Source organism: Bemisia tabaci, chromosome 2 (assembly GCF_918797505.1).
Source record: "Bemisia tabaci chromosome 2, PGI_BMITA_v3".
Lineage (NCBI taxonomy): Eukaryota > Metazoa > Arthropoda > Insecta > Hemiptera > Aleyrodidae > Bemisia > Bemisia tabaci.
The window spans coordinates 64,215,066-64,238,433 of NC_092794.1; the positions used below are offsets into that span (position 1 = coordinate 64,215,066).

Consider the following 23,368-nt stretch of genomic DNA (forward strand, 5'->3'; position numbering starts at 1 on the left):
CGTCTTCTCCCAGGAGGAACCCAGTCAAGGACCTTCTTCGGCGACCTGTCTCCTGCCATTCTCTGGACATGACCATACCAGATGAGTTGTTTTGTCATAATATCATGCACGATGGTCTGCTTGGCATCCATGATATCCCGTACCGTCTCATTCCTGACGCGATCCTTTCTGGAAATACCAGCGGATCTACGCCAGAAGTCCATCTCTGTCCATTTAACAAGATAAATGTAAAATCCACAGTTTCAATTTTTGGGCATGATTAAGACTCAATATATTTTGGATGACGATGCTCTTTCCCAAAAATGTCAATTTTCAGTTTCTTTATTTTTTTCCGATTCAGCCAAATATTGTTTGCTACACTGCAGCTCCTCCTCTTGCGGGGCAATTGCATCAGGGAACGCTGATTTTACCGCGTTTTTAAGATACATCCCTGACCAAAGGTTTTAGATTATATAGATTAGATTAGAGTATTATAGATTAGATTATGTGAAAATTTTGAATATCATATTCTATAATATAAAATCATAAGAGCAACGCGTGACGCATAATGCCTGATGCGCAAAGCGCTTGCGGGGGTTGGACTGCAAAGCTGTCTGGGGGCTTACCCCATAGTAACATACAAAATTGGACATGCCTCACTCTTAGAGATTTTGTTCATCGTCCGCCTCAATAACAGCACACTGAAACGCTATGCTAGTCGCTGATGGCTCAAAAAAATAAAACGCCTTCAATTATCAGTAAGCAACACGCACATCCGAGAAGTTCGAATAGTTGCATCCAGGCGCCACTATGATCGTCGCAGTGCTCTGTGTCCCTTTCTTCACATTTCATCTGTTTCACACTGCACGCATACTTTTAAAATGAAGTCGACTATTACAGAAGGACGTAAGTCTGTTGGGACGTTTTGAAGCGATCTTTGTGGTTCATTTTTGTACAGATGGACGACCAAAAAAGCTTTACAGAGGCTAAAACGAATTGAGTTGGTCGCGCAAATAAATTTGTTACAGATTTTAATTCATATTTTTATAAAAAGTAATCGGATTTTTAAATTATTTAAGGATGCTCCTCGAAGTTTTTGCTGAAAATTTTAAAAATGAAAATAAACCACCGTTCTATTCCGTATTCGTATAGTAAAATCTTGGTTAATGATGCGAATTTTAGTGTATACTTTTGGGGGTAAGTTAAACAACTAAGAATGTTAGTAAAACTATTTATGCCTATTACAAGTGAAACGGCATCAACTGGGGAAAAAATCGCGTCACTTTTTGCAGAGTTTACAATCGATTACACTTATTTGAGCTGTTTTTCCAAAATTAATGAGATGGATTATACTTTTGCTGCTTAGCATTAACCTAAAGTTACTTCAGAGTTTGTATACTTTCATCATGTATCATGAACATTCCTCGCCACAACGCCACATCAGTTAGTTTCTACTATTACATGCAAATCTACTTCGTTTGTTTAGGTTTAGTTCAGGAGGATTAACAATAAGTAGAAAATTTAAATACATTTGTCCACTATCACTACCAGCAGGTTTGATTAATGCACTATTGGAGTTTAACAAAATAAAATATTTTTACTATGGATAAAAACTACGAATAAGAAGTGCATGCCTCTCAATCTCTACGGTTAATTGGATTAATAATTGTCGTGTTCGTGAATTGTTTATTGTCGAATATCCAAATGTGAACAAGAATAAATAAATAATGATGTAGTACCCTATTTTTCCTTACTTCCCTACCTACTCGTTGCTTTATACGTAGAAACTATAGAGCTTTTGCGATGGAAGTTTAATACTCTCGGACCGAATAATATCTCATTTCTAGGTGTGCAAGTGCGATCATATAGGCGGCGCATGTATGGGGCCTTTAGAGCGGGCATCTACCTTTTCATGCAGTTTTGGTCTAGAACGTGCATCTGAAAAATGACAGTCAGCCAATGAAATCCTTGCACTAGATATCGCACTAGAATCCTCGAGAGAATTTTAGGACGTATCTTCCGCTTTTAAGAGGGATTTCCTCAGCTCCAAAAAGTGAGCCATTTTTCCATGAGCGGGAAGTTTGAATTTATGGATAGGAAAAGATCTTTATCTTGGTTAAGAGTAAATTTCAGGAATTATCGTTGACATTTTGGTTGAGACTCATGTATCAGATTGCTCGTCCCTTGCCTTCTGGTCTACTCACATCAAAAGCCTCCCCCAATTTGGCCCACAGGCGCCGCCGACATTACGGTGCATGGTGGCGGTCGAAGGTCGATCGTCAGTTGGAATTAGCCTAACCTCTTGGTAAAAGTCGACTTGCCGGAATTCTCAGCACTGGTGAAAAGCGGCCTTCCAGGGCCCGGAGCGGGGGCGGGGGCCGGGTAGTACTGGGCGTCGCTCCCGGTGGCGTCCTGAGCGTAGTCGTATTGGGCGAACTGCTGCTGGGGCTGGATGAGGGGCGCCCCACCGGCCGAGACGAACTGGATCGTCGGGTTGGGCCCGTCGTCGAAGGGCCCCGCCGGGGCCTGGCCTCCGGGCGCGGGGCCCGGCGCCGGGCGGCGCACCCCGAGGGCCAGCCGCTCTTGCTCCTTGATGTGCCGGTCCTTGTACTCCTGCTGTGCCCGGATATTCTCTTGAGTCTCCGGCGAGAGGGTTGTCGTTGGTGGCTGGGGTTGGGCTGGTTCTTCGGCCGGCACGCCGCCTTGCTGTTCAGCTGCGAATTGGGCTAGGCTCCTGCAATTTCAAAACAATGGGTCATTGGTCAACTACGCCAAAAAGATTCACAGAAAATTTAAATGGGCCACTATACAAGGTACGAAGTTAAGCATTCTGATACATGTTTCTAAACCAGACTTCCGCGTACAACACGATTCTCGCATCAAAAATTGCTGAAACCTACTCCTGACTAAGATATTAACGTTTTAATTTTACATTGATTTTGGGAAATTTGAATTGCCCAGTCACGAGGAGCACAATTCTCCACTTGAGTCAAATCGCGCGCTGCAACGGTTTTGGCAGGCTCCTCGATCAAAGATTGTTCGTTTCCCACCCTTCATTGTTCAAAGTATAAACAATTTGCTGTAGCTGAGCCAAAGCGTCAAGATTGAGGTTGCCATATTTTCGAATTGCAGGGGCTGCCACGGTAACGTTCAGTTTGCAATCTGACGCACGTAGACCATTGTGTTTTCATGAGCGGGAGGTTTGAATTCACGCGCCAAGAAACATCAATATCTTGGTTAGGAATCAATTTATGTAATTTTTGTTGCATGAGTCGTGTTCTACGTTGAATTTTGGTTAAGAAACATGTATCAGAATGCTTACCTTCGTACCATGTCTAGTGGTCCATTAAATCGCAACTAATTTTCTTTAAAAGCAAAACAAAAATATGGAACAATAAAACGACAGAAGTGGTTTGCAACGTCGCAATGAAGAGGTGCGCATTTTCTGACCTAAGCCATATTAACGTACGAGGGGCTTGAAAGACAAGGCGCATAAGTGCAGTTTTTGAAAAAATTGAGATATTAATTATTTTAAGTAAATCTAATCTTAATGCGGCTGCGATAGGATTGCGCGAATGCCCCCTTTCTTATCTTTTTGGATTGCGCGAATTTTTCTGGTACTGAGAACTCACATGTTTGGGCGAATATTCAATATTCAAAGAGGAAGCGATAATCGGGCAACTTTGGTGGTTTGTGGTAGATAACTACATCACGGAAGACTGTTCATTCCCTCCTCGCGTATGGACACGTCTCTCTTCGATGGATAGTCCTCGCAGCACGAATAGCCCGGAGAGCTTTCATACACATTTAAAAAGGGAACAAGGGGCCTGTGGCTGCCAAGTGGCCGCCAACCACTGACAAAAACTTAAAAAATCGCAGAAAAACCATGTCCAAGTCTTTTAAGAGATGATTGGATTCAAAATCCGACGGGTGCATCCGAAAGAAAGCGTATTTTAATCTCTGATTGCAACGTTATGTACCACTTTTATGTTTTATTTTTAATATATTCTTTTAAAGATCTACACACAGTTTGTCTGAAAAGTTTCCGCGAATTTAAAATGATCTCAAATTAAAGTATCGAAAATGTATACACAATGTTTCCGTTCGTTTTATTTTCTTTTAATGTAACAAAAAAAAAAAAATTAAATACCATGCATCCGTGTTTCTGAATAGTTATATAATGAGGAAATATATTTTTCCTTTAATTGTGGTAAAAACTGGAACAGAAAGTAAGAATGATAACGCGCGTACGCAGTCCTACAGCATTCATCCAGTTTTGTATGCGCTAATCTGCGTTTCACGCCAACTGATCGACTGCACTGCGGTTGGCGCAATGCGGGAAGTATTCATGCAGTCTTGTAGGCGCTAATATGGGCTTTACGCCGACCGCTCTGTTTGGCGCAATGCGTGAAGTATTCCTACAGCATTGCAGGCATTAATTTACGTACGCCGGCCGCACTGTGTTCTGCCTCGGAATAATGCTGTATATTTTACTATGAGCCCACTCAGGGAATGCAAAAAGTACACGTTAATTACGGGATTAATTTACTCGATTTTGAAAATGACAAAAAATTACTCACCCAAAATATTGTTGTTGTAGCGCGTCAGGACCAGATGAATATTGTTGCGCACCGTAATCTAGGTAGTCAGTGGGTGCTCGCTGGTAAACATATGGAAAATATGAAAAAATAGACGGTAAATTGAGTAAATTGTTCTTATGCGAACTATTCCTTTAGTTTGGGGCACTAAACCTAAAGATAATTATCATTGCATTGGGTAGCGTAAGATGTGAAAATCTCGTGTTGAATCAAGTCATTTGTTTAAAAAATGTCATTACGATTCTAAAAATATAATACATTATATTATTAATGCCAAAAAATTAGCCACGTGTTCTACAATGCTAGCCATATTTTAATGGGTTACGCTTGTCACAGAATCGTGTTTTCATGATTACACATACTGATACAGATCATAGATCCGCAAAAAGTAATAAGATCATGCGACTGTTGGAGTGAAGAATTGTAGAAAATGAGATATGATATGCACGCTCTGCAGCCCGAGACAAGATACACAACAAGCAAACAAATTATACAGCGGGTAACAGGGCTAATTTTCACGAATAAAATCGAGACGTTTCGGCTAAAAACTCAGAGTTTTACCATTTTTTTAATGTTTTATCCAACTGAGGAATGCTGAGTTTTCAGCCGAAACGTTTTGGTTTTATTCGTGAAAATTAGCCTTGTTACCCGCTATATAATTTGTTATATTGTTGTGTATCGTAGAGAGGAAACCTATATAGTTTTAAGCGCATTTTGCCCCCATCTGTGAACGTGAGGAAATTGCATTCAGGGGGAAGAATGATTCGCTCTTAGAGAGCTGGCGATACTCTGAATCTAAAGGTCTAACCTAAAGATCAACGTCTGAGGGTTTTTTATAGTACCTGTTGTGTTTGGAGGAGGGTAGTGGGGAATTTAGGGCTGAGCTGGCGGGCTCCCCTACCCCCGTATCCCGGCCGAGGGGCGACCGTGGGGTTTGCTCCTCGGGCCTCATGAGGCTCCTGGTCCTGCACGGCGAAATGGTTGACCTGATAGGAGATAGTTGACTGTCGTTTGAAGCGGGTCTGCGCGGACCTAGGCCCTGGTTGACTTGTAACTGCGTCCGCGTTCAACACGAACAGGGCCATCTCCTCCCCCAAACAAGCGGCACTCAAACCTGCTACAACAAAACATTTTAAAATTAGGAGGGTAAGAAGAGTAAAGGAGTGGATAACATCGAAGGGAATAGACTGAAAGTCTTGACTGGATAAACATTAAATGGAAAACCGAGTGTCACTTACGACCTTCTTGAGAAAGAAAAATAAGTCCTTTTCCTCTACCGACGACTAGGAAATAGCCCGATTTGTCAAGATCTCAAGCATCGAGTACATACAAATCACCAATGAAAAAAGATTCGGCGAGCCAATAAAAAAAAAGACTCGGTTTCACAAAGTATCATGCTAAAGTTGAAATTATTTGCAAGTCTGACGGGCAATTTCAAAGTCCGCGATATATCGAAAACTCGAGACATCGCAGATTGATCTATACAGGGTGATCCAAAAGTCCCTTCCACCCCCTCTAACTTTTTACCTAATTCAGGTAAAGATTTGAAACTTGGGGGATATTCCTAGGTCAAAGGGAGCTACTTTTTGGCCCCCCTAAAATTTTCAGGGGGGCCCCCCTCGGGGGGGCAACGGCCCCCAACTTTAAATTTTCAAATGGGAAGACCCCCTTTGTGATAGCTCGTTCGAAAGAGCATAAAAAAAGAAAACTTTTCGCGCAAACACGAAGTCAATATCTCAAACCGTTTCAAAATGGCGGCTGGTTAAAGTTCAAAATGGCCGAAAATTCACACCGGTTATTTGTTGATGAATTTGCGCGAAAATCGGTATGTAGGGGTATTTTGACACGAGAAAAACGAATTTGACGTTAGATTTTCAAAAAAACCAAAATTTCCAAAATGGCCGCCGGTTAAAGTTTAAAATGGCCGAAAATTGTCACCTCGGTTTTTTCCTGATGGATTTGCCTAAAACTTGGAATTTGAGAGTATATTGGCATAAGATAAACAAATTTGAACTTAGATTTATAAAAAAATCAATTTTTGGTCATTTTGAACTTTAACCGGCGGCCATTTTGGAAATTTCGGTTTTTTTGAAAATCTAACGTCAAATTCGTTTTTCTCGTGTCAAAATACCCCTACATACCGATTTTCGCGCAAATCCATCAACAAAAAACCGGTGTGAATTTTCGGCCATTTTGAACTTTAACCGGCCGCCATTTTGAAACGGTTTGAGATATTGACTTCGTGTTTGCGCGAAAAGTTTTCTTTTTTTATGTTCTTTCGAACGAGCTATCACAAAGGGGGTCTTCCCATTTGAAAATTTAAAGTTGGGGGCCGTTGCCCCCCCGAGGGGGACCCCCTGAAAATTTTAGGGGGGCCAAAAAGTAGCTCCCTTTGACCTAGGAATATCCCCCAAGTTTCAAATCTTTACCTGAATTAGGTAAAAAGTTAGAGGGGGTGGAAGGGACTTTTGGATCACCCTGTATAACCGATGTCCCTATACATTCATTTGCGATAGCATGTCTTTTTTTGAAAACATCACCGCAAAAGATTTACACATGTAACCCATTATCAAAACTGGTGAAACTACCGGGAATTTACAACAGTTTATAGGTTGACCGGTGAATGGTTATTCTTCCTGACTGACCAAATATACATATTTTCGACAAAAAGGACATGCTTAAATAATTGTTTTGAAACCGAGCTGAAGAAATGGAAAAGTGAAAATTGACGTCAAACTCCGTTCCACCTGATTTTCGATTCGTATCGAGCCGAGGAAACTTTTCTTCCGAAGAAAAACTCATAAATCTAGCAACAGAGGAAGCGCTTGAACGTCCATGCTGCACGGACGTCTTTAATATGTTTACATTGCTATTCATCAGATATTGGCAGCATTCGATGCCAATAACCATGCCATTCGATTTCATAACCATGAAATCGAATGCGCGGTTGTCGACTTGAGTATGAAATTGAAGATATTCTCAATCCTAACCTACAACAACGTTTACATCTCTTTCTCCTCAATGTCTCTTTTGGATAGCTAATGCCTTACTTATAGCTGCGACGACAAATAAATGAAATAAAATAAATACAAAAAATATAAAAAAGTAAAATATTTCACTAACATAAGTCTTGACTTGTTGTATTAAATTGGTGACCATTACACCAAACCTAAAAGAATATATGCTGCTGTTGCCATGTTGAATCACAAAAATTTGAAATCACGAAAACGCGAAACATTTGAAAGATATGAATACATCTAACAGCTACGGGAAAAATTTCCTGTTAGAGGACAAAAGTTCCTGTAAAAGCCTTCCTATTAAGCTATTCCAATTAAGCCACGTCAGGAATTTTTCGTTGAACATCAGGTAATCTGCTTGTTTCGAACAGTTTTTCTACTACTTGGCAGAAACACCTTGTCGTTTTCAGGAATTTTCCGGTTGATGAAATGAGTTCGCTGCTATAAACGACCACGTAATCCTGATGTTACCAACATAGTACTGACATAGCACCATGTTGGTGCCAACATGGTAACAGCATGACATTAATATGGCACCAACTTGATCTGACCATTCTGCCACGTTGGTTTTATACGTATGTGTCACTGTTGGTCAATTTAACCAAGATGACACAATCTTGGCACCATATGTGAGTCACCAATAATCCACCAAAAACCCACCACAAAGACCGCACAAGAATATTTCAAATTATAACAGAACAGTCATTTTAGTAATTTGCTCCATGTTCATACCATATATATATAACCTAAACGTTGCGGCACTGCTCCCAACTTGAGTTGCGAAACTACCAAAATTACTTAAAAATGTCCATATCATTCAACAAATAAGAATAGTTCCCTTAATTTTAGGGGATGACCCCTAACACTTTTTTCCGTATAGCGTGGAATCCTTGTCATTACGTACACTGAGATTAAGTGAAGTTGATTTAACATTCTGGGTGTAAAAAAAAAGTGTGCAAGAACTTACAAAATGCTGAAATAACTGCTTCAGCGATTACTTTAGCAATAATGCCAAGATGTAAAATTAACTGCCGTAGCGGATAATTTAGCATTTTGTGAGTTTTTGCACACTTGTTTTACATCCAGAATGATAAATCAACTTCACATTCTTTTCGATGAAAAACAGGAACAATTTTCTCAGCAAATGCAGAGCAATTTTCCTTTGCATCACTCTAAAAGCAGGAAGGAGCACATAGAAGCGGAGTGATTTTTCAGCAGACAGTTATGACCTAACCGTCGAGTCCGAGCAGATGAGATGGAGCCCGGGCAATCCATGCGATTAATTAGCGTTTTATGTCCAGCTCACTTGCGCATACGCCTCACTTTCACATTTTGGGAAGCTTTCGGTTTACTTCTCATGAGCGCATAACCATCGAGCGATGCTCCACTCAGCTCGCCTACCATCTTGCTCACGTGCCTCGTAAGTGTGATTATGCCAAAGCTACTCCCATTCTACGTTAATTGCTCGTAAAATTTCCATCCAGTCATGAGAATACCTAATCGGCCGGAGAACGGCGTATCGCAAAATCGGGGATGATCGAACAGTGAGGAGTAATAAGATTCGTCCAAACGCCTTTCAGCGTCCCACGCCTGTCGTGAGGAGCACACAATGTACGCGATTGCGTATGGAAAGCCTATCGTAGGGGCACCAAAATAGCTCTCATCTTTTTTTTTATTCAAAAATTGAGCGATGTTCTCGTCTATTTTCCTCGTTTTATCAATCGTCCCCTACTTCGTCTTTTTCCTCGTTGTCTTCTTATTCCTCTTCTTTGTAATCTTTTTCGCCTTCTTTATCGTCTCCTTCCTCTTCATCTTCGTCGTCTTTCTCACCATTCTCTTTTTGTCTTTTTCATCCCTTTCTTCCTCGTATTATTTGTCCTCCTCTTCTTCTTTTTTGTCTTCCCCTTCGATTTCTTCTGTGTCTTTATTTCTAGCCTCGTCTCCTTCTCTGTATGTGTCTTTTTCTCCTTCTTTGTACTCATATTCGTCCTTTTCTTCTGCTCCTTCTCCTTTTTTCCCTCTTGTTCTTCTCTTGTCTGAATCCTCAATAATAATAATTTCGCTGAGGTCCTGAGAATTTTTATACTGAAGTGTATTGGATGAAACTTACATCTGACTTGTATTAATATACGGAGACCTTGATCTCATTGTTCTTAAACCTTCAATCTTCAATATTTGCACCCTCCAAGTGTCCTAAATAAAAATCTATCTCATCGATATGTTCCTGAAGACTCGCAATGTGCTGAGAAAGAACATGCACTACGTGGGTAACTAATTAAATCACACAAAAAGTATCATCCAGAGACTTAAACGCCACGATAGAAAAGTAGAAATGCCAAATGAAAGAATATAAGTCCATGTTTCACATTAATTTTTCTCGGATGTTCCACAGAAAAGCGTTTGACCAGTGATCAGTGATCATGCAGTGAAATTGTAAAAGTAGTAAATACTCAGAGACTCAAACACCCGGGTAGGAAAGTGAGTGTGCCGCTTTGAGAGAATCGGGAAGATTTCAGGCAAAATAATCATCGCAGTTCTTAAGAATACATATTTTATTGGGGGTAAATCGGCAACGTCTAAATGTTCGTGGCAGTGTGAGACAAATGGTAGATGATATAATTTGAATGTGTTAATTACGCGTACCATCATTCCATTCATAATTGTGTCATCAATTAATGACGGCCAAAATATGAGTTGGTTACTCCAATTTCATCACTAATGGGACTGGGGCCAAAGAAAATATAGTTTTGTCCATCGTTGATCATTAATGAAAATTCAACATTGGTGCAACGCAATTTTGCCTGTCATAACTCAAATAGACCAATTTCGTCGCTCCTCTGACGTAAGGGCGTATCTCGATTTGCACATGAGCCCCAGAAAGCGTGGATTTATATGGAGAACAGGGCTCAAGTGGAAATCGAGATACGCCCTTACGTCAGAGGCGCGACGATTTGGTCCTCTTTGTACGGAATTCTTTTTTTTAAAAATTCAAAATGTACAGTTAAAGGCCGTTTGATTTTCAATCTTTCACCTCATTAATTTATGTTCAAAACTAATTTCAATGACTCTCCTTATGGAACTTGAGACGTTCATCAAGTGACTGTAGAGGAAAAAAATCATCATTATTTTTTTGCATCAAAGCAGTAAACATCTTGGTATTTTTTTTCCTCAACCAATTTTAGAGGTTTTTTTTTAGCCACCAGTTGTCCCTGACCTTTTTGACCCTCATTCCCTCTTTGTCACCTACATATCATTCATCTCCAGACTCAGAAATTGCGAAAGTTCAAGCGCACCCTCCCTATTTGCCTAGGTGTGGGACTGTAGCGAATTTGATACGGGTGTATCACATTGATCCCTATACAAAAATGACTCAAATATAACGTTGAGCGCGAAGAAAAGTTTAAAATCTACTCCCTTTCTCACTATGATATGTTGACGTCACTGTTGCCTGACCCTCCCCCTTCCCCCTCCTCTTAATCATTTGTCACCTACATGTCACTATCCTCCAGGTCCCCCTCCTCCCTGGATGGATGACGTAATTTATATACGGCCCCTTGTTGCGGTCTGTGAAACGAAGAGGAAGGTGTCCAGGATAGAAATATTTTGAGTGACATCCTATTAAAATGCAAGTCGGTTATAGAGGCGCATTTGCCACGCCATTGAAGAACTGGCTTTTTGCTTAGCGGATATGGGCAATTTAAACGACCGCCATAATCATTCACAAACACATGGTGCGTAATGCACATTCATATGTAGAATATAAACCGAGGGAAATATGCACTGGTGCCGATGATTTCAGGAAGTACCATTTGACTCTCTCGAAGAAATCAATCTCATGGCTTAAAATGTTCGTGTAACATTTTTCACTGAAATATTTCACATGCATGCAAAACGGTACGAACGAAGGAAATCGATAAATCCGATCGGACCTTGTTCTGCTTTTTTAATTTGCTGCTTATTGCCGCTCATTGTCAATACACGTCTGCAGATGTCTCCCCAACAACACAACGGCTAAATTACAAATACCAGAGCCAATTAGAATCGCAATTTCTCTGAGCAATTGCAAAAACAGACAACGCTCCAATGTACTTATGACTGAACTGGATGGATGCCTCTCCGATCAGCTGATGAGGAGGTAGTTCAACAAGATGACTTAAACCTGTTTGTTGTCATTACACCTCCGGGGGCAGCGGAACTTCTAATTACCACCACCGCAACTGATCGTTGCGCGAAGCGTCACGGTCCAGTGAATGACCGATTATTTATCTTCCTGGCAGTTCAATCGGGGGTCTATAGGTTCTTGCTATTGACCTCATCTTACGAGGTCTTTCATTCATCTTACATGGCGAGCACTTTCAACATTCACAACTTTTCAACCACGCATGGACAAAAAAATAAAGAATGCCTGTGATTTCTGGTCAGGTATCTCAGTTATAAGGGAAAGGTAAGTACGTGTTAGTAATTTTTCTCATTATGTGTGTAAGAGTGCAAGTGCTCTGCTTTATCAAAGCTTCCCCGGGAAGTAGATATCGGCTAGAAAATCCTCAAAGAAATTTAAGTTCCCACTTTAAGACTTATTCCTGATTTTCATGTATTCATGGTTCAAGTAACAAGTAATAATAGAGGGAAAATATGAGTGCGTTATACGTAATTGTGATTTGATGGGTGACTTTCATATAATTAATAAAAATAATGCAATTCCTCCGAACTTTAAGGTTCTATTGTTCAATATCGTTCTTGAATCCTAAATTGTTCAAGTATCTCACGCCAGAAGTTAATCGAGAGGTGTATGACGCAATTTCTTTTAGTAAGCATGTAATTTCATTTTAAATCTATACGTACAGTAGGTGCAGAGTATTTTTATAAGCCTTTGTGTGCTTCAGAAAAACCAAAAAATGGGACTTTCTTGGCAACAGGGCAGGATTTAAACTTGATTGCAGTAGCGAAGCCACTGCAATGGGAACATTGACTTCACTTGTGGATCTCGTCCTATGGCGTCTATTTGCGTAGTGTAGTTCACTTTCCCTCCTACTTTCTTCTATAGCTGGCCCTTAGCTGAAGGCATCTCCGTTTGAAATGAACCCTCATATCTACCTAGTTAACTTCCTGCATTCTTTTAATCAGAACTAACAAAGATAATGCCGTCTTGTAAAAAAATAAGGAACTTTGCGCACGAAAATTCCATTTGATATCCAATCTTCGAATGCAGAATGACTATTAACGGATGGCCTGAACCATCTGGAAAAAGGGTTAATCTTTTAACATTTGGACGAATTTCACCGGTGCCCGCGCCAAGCTACCTCAGACACCACCTAATTCCGTCGGATGTTTTATTTTTTCGAAATTTTTCATTATGATCTAGGGGCAATTCACAGAAAATTTAAGGGTGTTAAGTAGTTTTGTTTCTTTAAAAAATTAATACATATTTTTAAAAAAAAAATGAAACATATGAGAGGGAATTAGACAACGAGAAATGAAGTCATTATGAAATCCGTCCGTGTGTGCTGAAACGTAAAATATGATTTTTAAAATTTATCACCCGCCCTCACTCCTTAACGAAGATAAAATATAACAGCATGAATCTGACCTCTTATACATGGGTGTAATAATAGGTCTGTATGGTAAATATTTCAGGCCACTACAGCACTCTTAATCCACTTAATTTTCTCCCTATATTTTGAAAATTAAATAAAAGTCCCTCTTTCCCTCTTATTAAAGTCTAATCCTCTCTGAGCACAAGTTATCATTTTCTACTCACGCAAGTTTTTTTTTAATTTACCCGCAACGAAAAGACCGGTACATTAACGGTAATTCGCTCAATCATAAAGCGATTAATATCTTGTTAAACATAAATAAGGACCTACATTGCACCTCAAACATTCATTATCGACGGTAGTAACATTGCAATTAAAAAATTATGAAGATAGACATTTGAAATAATGACTACGTTTACGGTATTGGAAACATACTATTTGAAATAGTTCTCCTTGCATCGTGATTCTCAGTAACGTCACTTCTTCATTTTCGTGATTTCAAAGGTATGCTCTGTAGTGGAAAGGAGGTATGCAAGATCTCTACATTCAACAAATGTACACCAATTTTTAATGTAGAGATCTTGCCTGCCGTCTTTCCTTGAAAAGATACACATGAAAACCACATGAACCATATTCAAAACCATTGAAACCACAAAAAATGAAAAGTGCGCTAACAATTATTCATAAGACTGAACTTGCACTCGCATTTTACCTTTTATAAAAAAAGTCATGGGCAGTTTTCGAGGAAAAACCTAAAACTTTGAAGCTTTGACGGGCTTTAGCGCTGAAGGAAGCGTTTCCAGAGAAACTTTAATGCCACAAAAAATCCTATAATGCAATTCCCAAATTATGGAAAATTAACTTCCGGACACGTTCGATTTTTGGTGGGAAATTTAGAACGAGCTCGCGTAACTTTTATCCTCGATAAATCGACGTCCCCCGGAAGAAGGAACGTAACTTCATTCGAGGTTGCCAAATTGACTCAAACAATCAATACACTCGACCAAAATGTATCCGTGCAATTTTCATCCAAAAATGGTATGATTCTTGCATGAAATCTGAAGAAAAATCAGTGAACTTTTCGAATAAAAAGGACTGAGATTCTCCTGGGTAATGTACCATTTCCTCGGGGGAATTTGGCAACACTGAAATAAAGTTACGTTCTTTCATGAGTAAAACGACGAAATTCGTCAAAAAAGGATGTAGATGACAAGAAAGAGCAACGCAGTGCAGCACGTGATGCGGCGGTCAGTGAGTCGGATTGCATCACACTACAAGTCCAGCGACCACTGATGAAGCGTTGAGAACTCTTGAAGAATCCGTTTGAAAATTGGACGTGTTTCTATCAAACGGAAATTTGTGCACTAAGACACGAGCCCTGCGACCCATAAAAATATACGCATAACAGGGCTCACGTCAAAATGCACATAGTTTCGTTTGAAAGAAGTGCGTCCAACTGATGCTCTTCCAGTTCCGAGTTCCTGACTAAGGCTCCGAGTAAACCACGAAGAATGGGAGGCGCGAATTCTGAGTGCGTTAGTATAATGGGCCTGTTGCAAACTTTTGCTAGAGCAAAAATAAGAGTTGTTTCTTATAGATAATGCCTCGAAAATCACGATGAGCGCATCAGCAAAGTCTGAAATGCACTCATAACTTCACAGTCTGCGTAAGAAATTTGCGGTTTTTTGAGCTTCCCGCTTCAAAAACGATACTACGGCACAGGTGAACATTTTGTAAGAGGAGTCGTTCCATCGTCGGCAATAATCATCATGGCCGACGCCAATCCGCCAAAACACGTTTGATGGGACGAGATAACACCTGAACTGGATTAGACCAGATAACAATCGGTGTGTTAACGTTCATATTTTCCACGCCCGAATTGATTGACCTTGAACTCTCCTCGAATTACGCGCGGAACTGCGCGCAAGCGTCGGCCATGATGAATATCGCCGACGATGGAGCGACTCCTCTAACAAAATGTTCACCTGTGCCGTAGTATCGTTTTTGAAGCGGGAAGCTTAAAAAAACGCAAATTTCTTACGCAGATTGTGAAGTTATGAGTGCATTTCAGACTTTGCCGATGCGCTCATCGTGATTTTTGAGGCATTATCTACAAGAAACAACTCTTATTTTTGCTCAAGCAAAAGTTTGCAACAGGTCCATTGTCTCGCCGCACAGTGGATCGAGTCAATCAGAGAGGACGGAAACGCAATCATTGACTAAAACTGCAAATTTTTATGTTCATTTTGCCGCATTTTAAATTTTAAGGGGTGCCTATAAAAGATAATTTCACGAGTAAACCAATGGAGCCACTTTTAGAACCTCAAAAATTTGTATACATGGAGTTATAAGCTTTTGAAGTTTCCAGGTTTTGTCCGACTTTTCCCATTGACTTGATCCACCGTGCGCCGGGCGAGATGGGGAATGTGGCTCGTGGCAATTTTCCCACGGCGATAATAGATAGGCTCCTGAAACTTGTGCTTCTTAGCGCTTCCAGCTTCGCTCGTGTGAGATGTCCGGAGCATTTCATGAGCCTTGCAGATTTCAGACTGTAGGCCTTTAATATCGACGGTGAAACTACCAAACCACGTATCTCGTTTGCGGTGTTTAAAAATCTACGCTCACATTTTATTTTTTTAGAACAAATCAATATCATTCCTTGAAATTTTCACGGAATTTTCTCCGCACGAAGAGGAAAAATCACAGAAATTTTCAAGACTGGATGTTAAGTAGTTTTTCATTTAAAAAATAAAGTATGACAGGAAGTCTGCGACGTCGCAAACCGAGATACGTGGTTTGGTAGTTTCACCGTCGATATGGGTCTTCAGCCAGTGGCGATTTTGCAAGTGTGTAACACCGTTTTCTCTCCATTTAAATCCATTGAAATTATCGAATTTCGGTGAAGCAAGCTACCTCACCAAACATTGATTATTTTACACACATTTTAATGGAGGAAAAACCGTGCTGCCTTGAAATGCAGTTGGCCTGATTCTAATTAAATATGTCCGTTTCTTGACACAACAACCCTTCATCCATCCGTAGAGCATCTTTCCGCAGATAATTAAAAAAAAAGTTTAAAAAATTAAAGATTAACTTTTAATATATGAATAAAAAAACGTTGCTTATAGTTGAGAATCAGAATTTTTGTATTTTAAATAAAATTTACAAATCTACGGTGAAACTGCCGAACCATGGTATCTCGTTTGCGGTGTTTAAAAATCTCCGCTCCCATTTTACTTTTCTAAAGGAGAAAAAATCAGTGTAATTTCTTGAAATTTTTACATATTTTTCTCTGTATAGAGGAAAAAACACGGAAATTTTGAAAAATTGATGTTGAGTTGATTCTCATTCAAAAAATGAAGTCTGGCAGGAAGTTTACAACGTCGCAAACCGAGATACGTGGTTTGATAGTTTAATTGTTGATATTCTATGTAGGAATTTGTGCTTATATCGCATAACTTATTTGTATAATTAACTAAGATAATTGTAAAAGGATACAATTTTTACAATTTTATAATAAATCGTTTACGTTATCTATACTTTATCAATTATGCTCCCTTTCTATAATTCTCAGTTAAGCACATCGTATGATAGAGGATTAATTCTCAGATCAATGCCATTTGACGATGTTCGCCGACATGAGACTGCTTGTGAGATAATCTATTCACCTTTCCATCCCAAGGCTTAAGTAGTCGTTGGTAAAGCAGGTTGACTCCCCTTCGCACACTTGAAAATGGTAACTTTGTAATCACTATGTTTAAGCCATGCTTTGATTTGCACGATGCATATTTGAATGGAGAAGCGAGGCTGTGTGAACAAATCACTTCACAATCTGAGGAAAGATGTCTTTCACAACTCATCCTATCGTTACATGTGGCTTGCTCCTGGGAAGCTCAGACGGTGGGACTTATGGGACAGCGCACGATCGATTCTTGTTCAATCATTATCGTAAATAAATATTTATTGGTAGCCAGTAATAGTATATTCGTTTTATGCTGAATGAGTCGTTGGACGAGGTCTTAACTAGAGACAAAATCATACCTATTTTCTCTTCAAAATCTTACATAGAATAAAATTCATACAAAGAGAAGTTCGGATGTCGACTCCTAAACGAGGAAAGTTGTACTCTTTTTCACACAAGTCGAATGTAAATAAGCGTATACTAATGATATCGTTGTACTTTTGCGATGGTAAGCACGTACCTTGTTCAGGGGCCGTTCATACACGGAAAAAAAGAGGTAGGAGGTAAGTTCAAACTGTTGGATGATATGGACTTTTCCAATTAATTCGGGTAGCACCCCAATGAATTGTGGTAGGCCCCTATTATCATTGCGGTAGTGTCCGAAGAAATTAGGTTACTAACGCAAATGTACGCAATACTAACCCAACTTGAGTTATGGTACTACGAAAATTAATTTTAAGTGTCCATATCATCCGGTAGATTGGGGTAGTACCACAATTTTAGGGGATAATACCTTACCCTATTTTGCCGTGTAAATTACATAAATGTAAATGTGGAGGGGGTTGAGGCAAGCGTTTCGCCAATTTGTTTTTACGTGTTGAAAGATAGAAACCTACGTCACAGAAGCATTACACGGAGGGAGAGGGGTGCAATAAATACATTAAATAATTAAGGTACGCTCCTTCAGTATTGATTTCGAGTCTTCCTGTTGTTTGATCCGTTTTTCCCGTCCGGTCGCTTCGCAGAGGTTTTCGGTAGATTAAACGAGAATTCGTCACTTTCCGGCCAAAGTAACACAAGCACCATGCGATGTTTTAAAATTTCCACCACCGTTTTATTTTTTCACAAAGAAATTTTTCAACTAAGCAATCCGAAAATTTCACTGAGTTTTCTCCGTGTTGCCGATTAAATTCGGTGAAATTTTTAAACAGATTCAACCAAAAATTTCCCTATTAAAAAATAAAATGGCGGTGGAAATTTTAAAACGTTGTACGCTTGTGATACTTTCGCCGGAAGGTGACGAATACCTGCCGGGGCATATTTACCGGTGCAACATTTAACATTTGAACATTTTTTCTCCTACAATGTTTGTAAAAGCGCTTCTCTTGAGCGTTCGATACATAGAATAAACAATGGATTATGCGCCTCGTGGAAAAATACTCAAGCAAACTTGGTGGGAGCACGAACCTGAGAGAAACGGCACTACCTCGCAATGTTGACCTTTTAACCCGCGATAAGCGACTCCTCTACCACCCTCCACCCACGCAGTATCCGAGCGAGAAGTTCCCTAGCTCTTTTATAGTCTAGTGGCCGTGCACAATCGGGCATCTGTTTTGTATCCGATTATTATTATGTGTCAGATTCTTACCGCATACCATCAATGCCAAATTGTGGCGCAATCCACGATTTTCATGTGGGAAATGAAGAATTTTCTGTACCGATAAAGTGAAAATAGTCGGTATGATGGAGTTTTTTAGCCAACGTGCGTTAAAAATTCAGATTACAGCTGAAAATCTCGATAATCTTGTGTAAAATAATCTCTGAGGTGTTTTAGTCATAAGTATTTTATAGGCGACATTAATCAGACATTTTAACAATGCTCAGGCGCAGCAAAAAAATTGGAAAATTCCAAAAAAAATTTTGGTAAACTTTTGCAAATTTACGAACCTCTCTACGTCCATGGATGTGTCCGTAAAACTCCCGGTTTTTTTATAATTTTGAATGTAAACCTTGTTCGAACTGCGAAATTTGATGAATTTTCACCATTAAATTCACTATTCAGAAATTTTAGAAGGAAATGTTGTAATTATTTTATATTTCATCGCACATTCTACATTTCTTACACGAATGTTCATGTCTAAGCGCTAAATATCTTTGAAACACTGTAAAATGGTCTTAAATTCTTCGTAGATTTTTTATCTGCAAAGCAATAAACGGTCAAAATCAAGGGAAGAATTCATAATTTCAATCTGAGTGAGAATGTTTTACAGGTTTCTTAGGCATATCACAAAATGCCTGATTTGACTGTTAGCCTCATAGGCGGAGTCAAGGGGGTGTAGGGGGCGTGTGTCCCTCCCCTGTACGCCCGTTAAAAAGGAGGAAGGAAAAGAAAAGATAGAAAGAAGAAAGGAACTCAGTAAAGAGGAAGGAAAGACGTTTATATTTTATATCATTCATGTCGAACTTGACTCAAAATGCATATTGCATACTTCAAAGATTCAACAATTTTCTAGAGGAGGCCCCCGGATCCCCCTTACAACCCCCCCCCCCTCACCCCGCTCGAGATGACTGGATTCGCTTATAGTTAACCTGTGGCACATACATACATGTTGCTCTTTGGGTAAGAAAACTTTCGGTTTTGAGCATAAAGCTACTCTGGGCAATTGTGCATTTGGACTATCTATGAATCGAACTTTCCGTGATTGTACTGACTTATAACCTTAAAGATAATTATGAAAATATAAAATCATGCTCTGCTTAGACCCATTAAAGAAGGAAAAAGAACCATATAATATCTTTGTGTCGGATTATAGTTTCTACAATGCGTTGTTTGCTCTGGAATACGTCTCGAGGGCTCTGGGGGACATTATTAGAGGTACGTGCAAGGCCTCTTTAGCTGTTTTACATTCATCAAATCTTGTGTAAATTACCGTATAGCTCGTATAGAACTTTCCTGTAAGTTCATACTCTTAATGTTGATCATCCGAGATCTTAAAGCCGTGCAGTGGATCGAGTCAATAGGAGAGGTCGGACAAAATTTGGCAACTTTAAACGCTTGTAACTCCGTTTATACAAAATTTTGAGGTTTTAAAAGTGGTTTCACTGGTTTCCTCATGAACTTTTCTTCTACACGCCCCTTAAACGTTAAAACGTGACGAAATAAACATCAAAATTTGCAGTTTTAGTCAAAAATTTCATGTCCGACCTCTCTAATCGACTCTATTCACTATAAGCCGATTCTCTCAGTGTTCTCTTTTTTTCTAACTCAGCGTTCAAGTCTCCTCGTAGTCGTGCTGAAATTGAGATCGAGGAGACTTGATGGATCTACCAAACACCGATTCAACTATCCAGTGGGGGGATGGGGTCTTTTCCTCGAATGCTTTTCGATGAATTTCTCTCTTCCGACGATGTAGATCACCTTTTGTGGCTCTTTGCGCGGAACCGAGAGGTGACACGACCTATGCACATGGCGGCGAGGTATTTGTCACCACCTAGTCACGCGTCCATGCGAGGATGTTTCGCCGTCGTGCGGAGCTTCAAGTCGTCGCCCTCTGACATAAGGACGTAACTCCACTACAGGATGAGCCCTGTCGTCCATTTAACTCAATGCTTCCCGAGCTCATCTCAAAATGTAGTTACGCCTTTTTGCCGGCCGAGCGACGAAGTGACGGCTGAAATTTTACACCGCCGCCGGATTTGAGAGCGAATCAAATATTTTCTTCGAACGAATCGATGCGTGAACGGCACGATTCGGCGGCGATGGTTCGCCGCTCGACTCAAATTGCGGCGGTTCATGCAAAGGAATTGCGTGCAGATTGCGTCCGTGTCGCAACTCTCGGGAAAATTACTTGTCGACCGATTCGAGCTCTACTTGCGCGCCGAAAATATGCAGACGGGTATGACCGCATGGCCATCTGGCGAAATGAAGCGGTTGCTTAGGAACGTGTTTCCTAAGTTAGGAAACACGTGGGAGCTCACACTAATGATGATAAATTCAAATAATATATCTTTCTTGGAGGAATTAGTCTCAGGGTGAAAAGACGAGGACCGCAATTTCAACTTTTCCAAAATGAGGACAACAATATCCTGGGGGCGGAAATTTAAGGGGACGTTCCCAGTTGGCCCGCAATGTGCGCGCTCATTCTAAGTATGTATAGATGTGCGTGTTTTCCTACCAAAGTCTACTGGGAGAGTGAGTTCCAGCAGGGAATTTTGAAGAGCATTCCTGAGAAAGTTTCCATTCTCATGATTGGGAAAGTTCACTAATCACCACTGATTGCTCTTTAGACGAATAAAACTCAACCAGACCGAGAAATATGGAATTAGAATTAAAGATTCAGAAAAAAGGCATCTGCCTTCCTCTTGGGAAAAATGTAGACTGTGCAATATTTTACCATCCTGATATTGACAGTATTTGGCCGTGCTTTAGTGTTTTTACCCCGATCAAGTAATCGAGAACGGTTTTAAGTTTATCTCGGGAAAAACTTGAAAAAAAACTGAGTGAAGAAAAATACTCGAAAATTGATCCCCAATTCAAACTTTTTAATTTCGTTATTCAGTTAGTTTCTAATTGGCAGGCAATGCAATTAAAAACTCATTTATTTGGTCAAATGAGCGTAAGGGTGCGCAATATTGAAGTGATGGAAATTAGAAACAGAGAAAGTTACCGTTAGATGCAATATCAATTGAACAATTTTCCTTTTTAGATAAATTCAGAGATTGATTCACAAATTTTTAAATTTGGATTCCATAATAATCGTCAGAAAAGGATAAATTGATTATTTCCCTTATATAATTTATTAATTAATTAGTTCTTTAATTAATTCATTTTAATTATTCGTAGTAAAGATAGCAACAAGCAATCGATGACATCTTAAAGTGAAATCTCAGTGAAAATTCTTGCAAGTTGGCAACACTAAGTTTTGTCCATTGAAATTTATATCGAACAATCGATTCTAAAATTGGCAGCGAAACTGATATCTATACTGGATATAAATCAAGGGAAAAGAGTGTCACTGTCTCGTGAAAATCGCGAATAATCGAAGTATTAACCGATATAGTCGGTGTACATTTTGACCAACGTGAACGAGCAAAGTAGAGAAACGGTGTACATCGCTTACATAATAACCTCTAAAAAGGCTCGGAGGACGGAACAAGCCAACCCACCTCTATTGACTCAGATCAATGAATTCTTTCTGACAAATCTGGGGCAAAAACAGCAAAAAATGATACGCCTTCACAAGCAGTCGGTGTCATTTTGATCCCGCACCACCGTGACTTTTTAACTTGTGACCTAATTAGAATCGAGTAACCAAATTTAGCGTCAATTTAATTGCCCAACTGTTTATGACGTCATCGTCAGCTATCGTCCAAGCGAACACGAGGGAGCACCGCACGCAACGTGCAACGGGTCAATCATTCAGCTAACGATCACTAACGATCTGATTGTGTATGGCTCTACAAACGATGTTGGTTCGTGTGACTCTTCCCAGGTTACACACCTGGAGATAAATCTTGTCGATATCGCCAGATTTAATCTTTTAATTTCTAAAAGTTCTAATTTATTCGATTTTTAAGGATGAGAGATCTATGAGTATGGTCCTTCTCTCACGAATAACGCAGGACTTAGGACTCGATGAATGCTAAAGATATACGGGAATGCAGGTAATGCCGGAGATGTTAAGTGGAAGTTACTATGCATTGGAATTCAGCGGAAATTTCCAATGAAAGAGCAGTGTCATTGTGGTACGCTACAATCATCATCAACTTCAGAATCTATGGTCATTAACACCCCTGTGATCAGATTACAAGGTATGTCAAGAAAAAGGAAACAAATTTGGAAATTGGTAGTAAAGAAACGAAAACGTAAAGAGAAGAGAAAGAAAGAGAGAAAGAGAGAAGGAAGGAAAGGACAACGCTTATATTTGGGAATTATTCATGACAAAATTGACTCAAACTGCATATTAGGTGCTTTAGAATTTCGACAATTTTCTGGGGGAGACCTCCCGGACCCCTCTTCCGCCCCCTGAAATGTCCTGGTCTTTCTATGCCTGTAACTAATAATTCGATTCCTGAATATGTGTTGAAAATGAGGGTAATTTTATTGGGATCATCAGATTATGATCAGCTCATCTTAGACCCCGCTGTCATGGAGGCTCCCTTCCGATTAAAATCCCGGAACAATGTCATCTATGAGAGGGGGACTAAATTTAAATGGTCTCTCAAAATACGTCATTTTTTCTGCAACTCGATCAAAACTGAGCAAACCTGTTGCTTCTCATGTTGAGAAATACTCTGACTTTACGACAAGTTTAAAAAAAAAAACTCAAATATTCGAGTGCCCTTGTTTTTTGTTGAGCGAAAATCACGAATTTGCTGTAATTGCGCTATTCGTGAAATCCAGGAGAGGTTACGCAACATACACCTTCATTAAGGATTATCGCCGATTTCCGAAGTAACTCTGCACCATAACTGTATCGTTTGTTTCGGAATTTGTATGTGCAAGGAAAAAAATATTGCATGATCATGGTGGATCATTGATGATTCCATTTACTTTTT

General features: G+C 39.8%; 1 protein-coding gene across 1 annotated transcript; it reads right to left on the reverse strand.

Moving 5' to 3' along the window:
- Window positions 1–2,268: 2,268 nt before the first annotated feature.
- LOC109039533 (uncharacterized) lies at window positions 2,269–8,998 on the reverse strand. Its single transcript, XM_072296445.1, has 4 exons — window positions 8,947–8,998; window positions 5,420–5,694; window positions 4,560–4,639; window positions 2,269–2,713 (listed from the first exon to the last, which is right to left on the reverse strand). The coding sequence occupies exons 1-4, from the start codon at window positions 8,996–8,998 to the stop codon at window positions 2,269–2,271; spliced, it is 852 nt and encodes a 283-aa protein (XP_072152546.1).
- Between the last annotated feature and the right edge of the window lie 14,370 nt (window positions 8,999–23,368).

Bases quoted from the DNA above. Each gene is read 5' to 3' on its own strand.
- LOC109039533 (XM_072296445.1), bottom strand. From the start codon at position 8,998: ATGGTAGGCGAGCTGAGTGGAGCATCGCTCGATGGTTATGCGCTCATG. The intron at 5,695-8,946 runs GTAAACCGAAAG...GTTTTGTTGTAG, and splicing joins TGGTTATGCGCTCATGAGAA to CAGGTTTGAGTGCCGCTTGT. The intron at 2,714-4,559 runs GTGAGTAATTTT...TTGAAATTGCAG, and splicing joins CTACAACAACAATATTTTGG to GAGCCTAGCCCAATTCGCAG.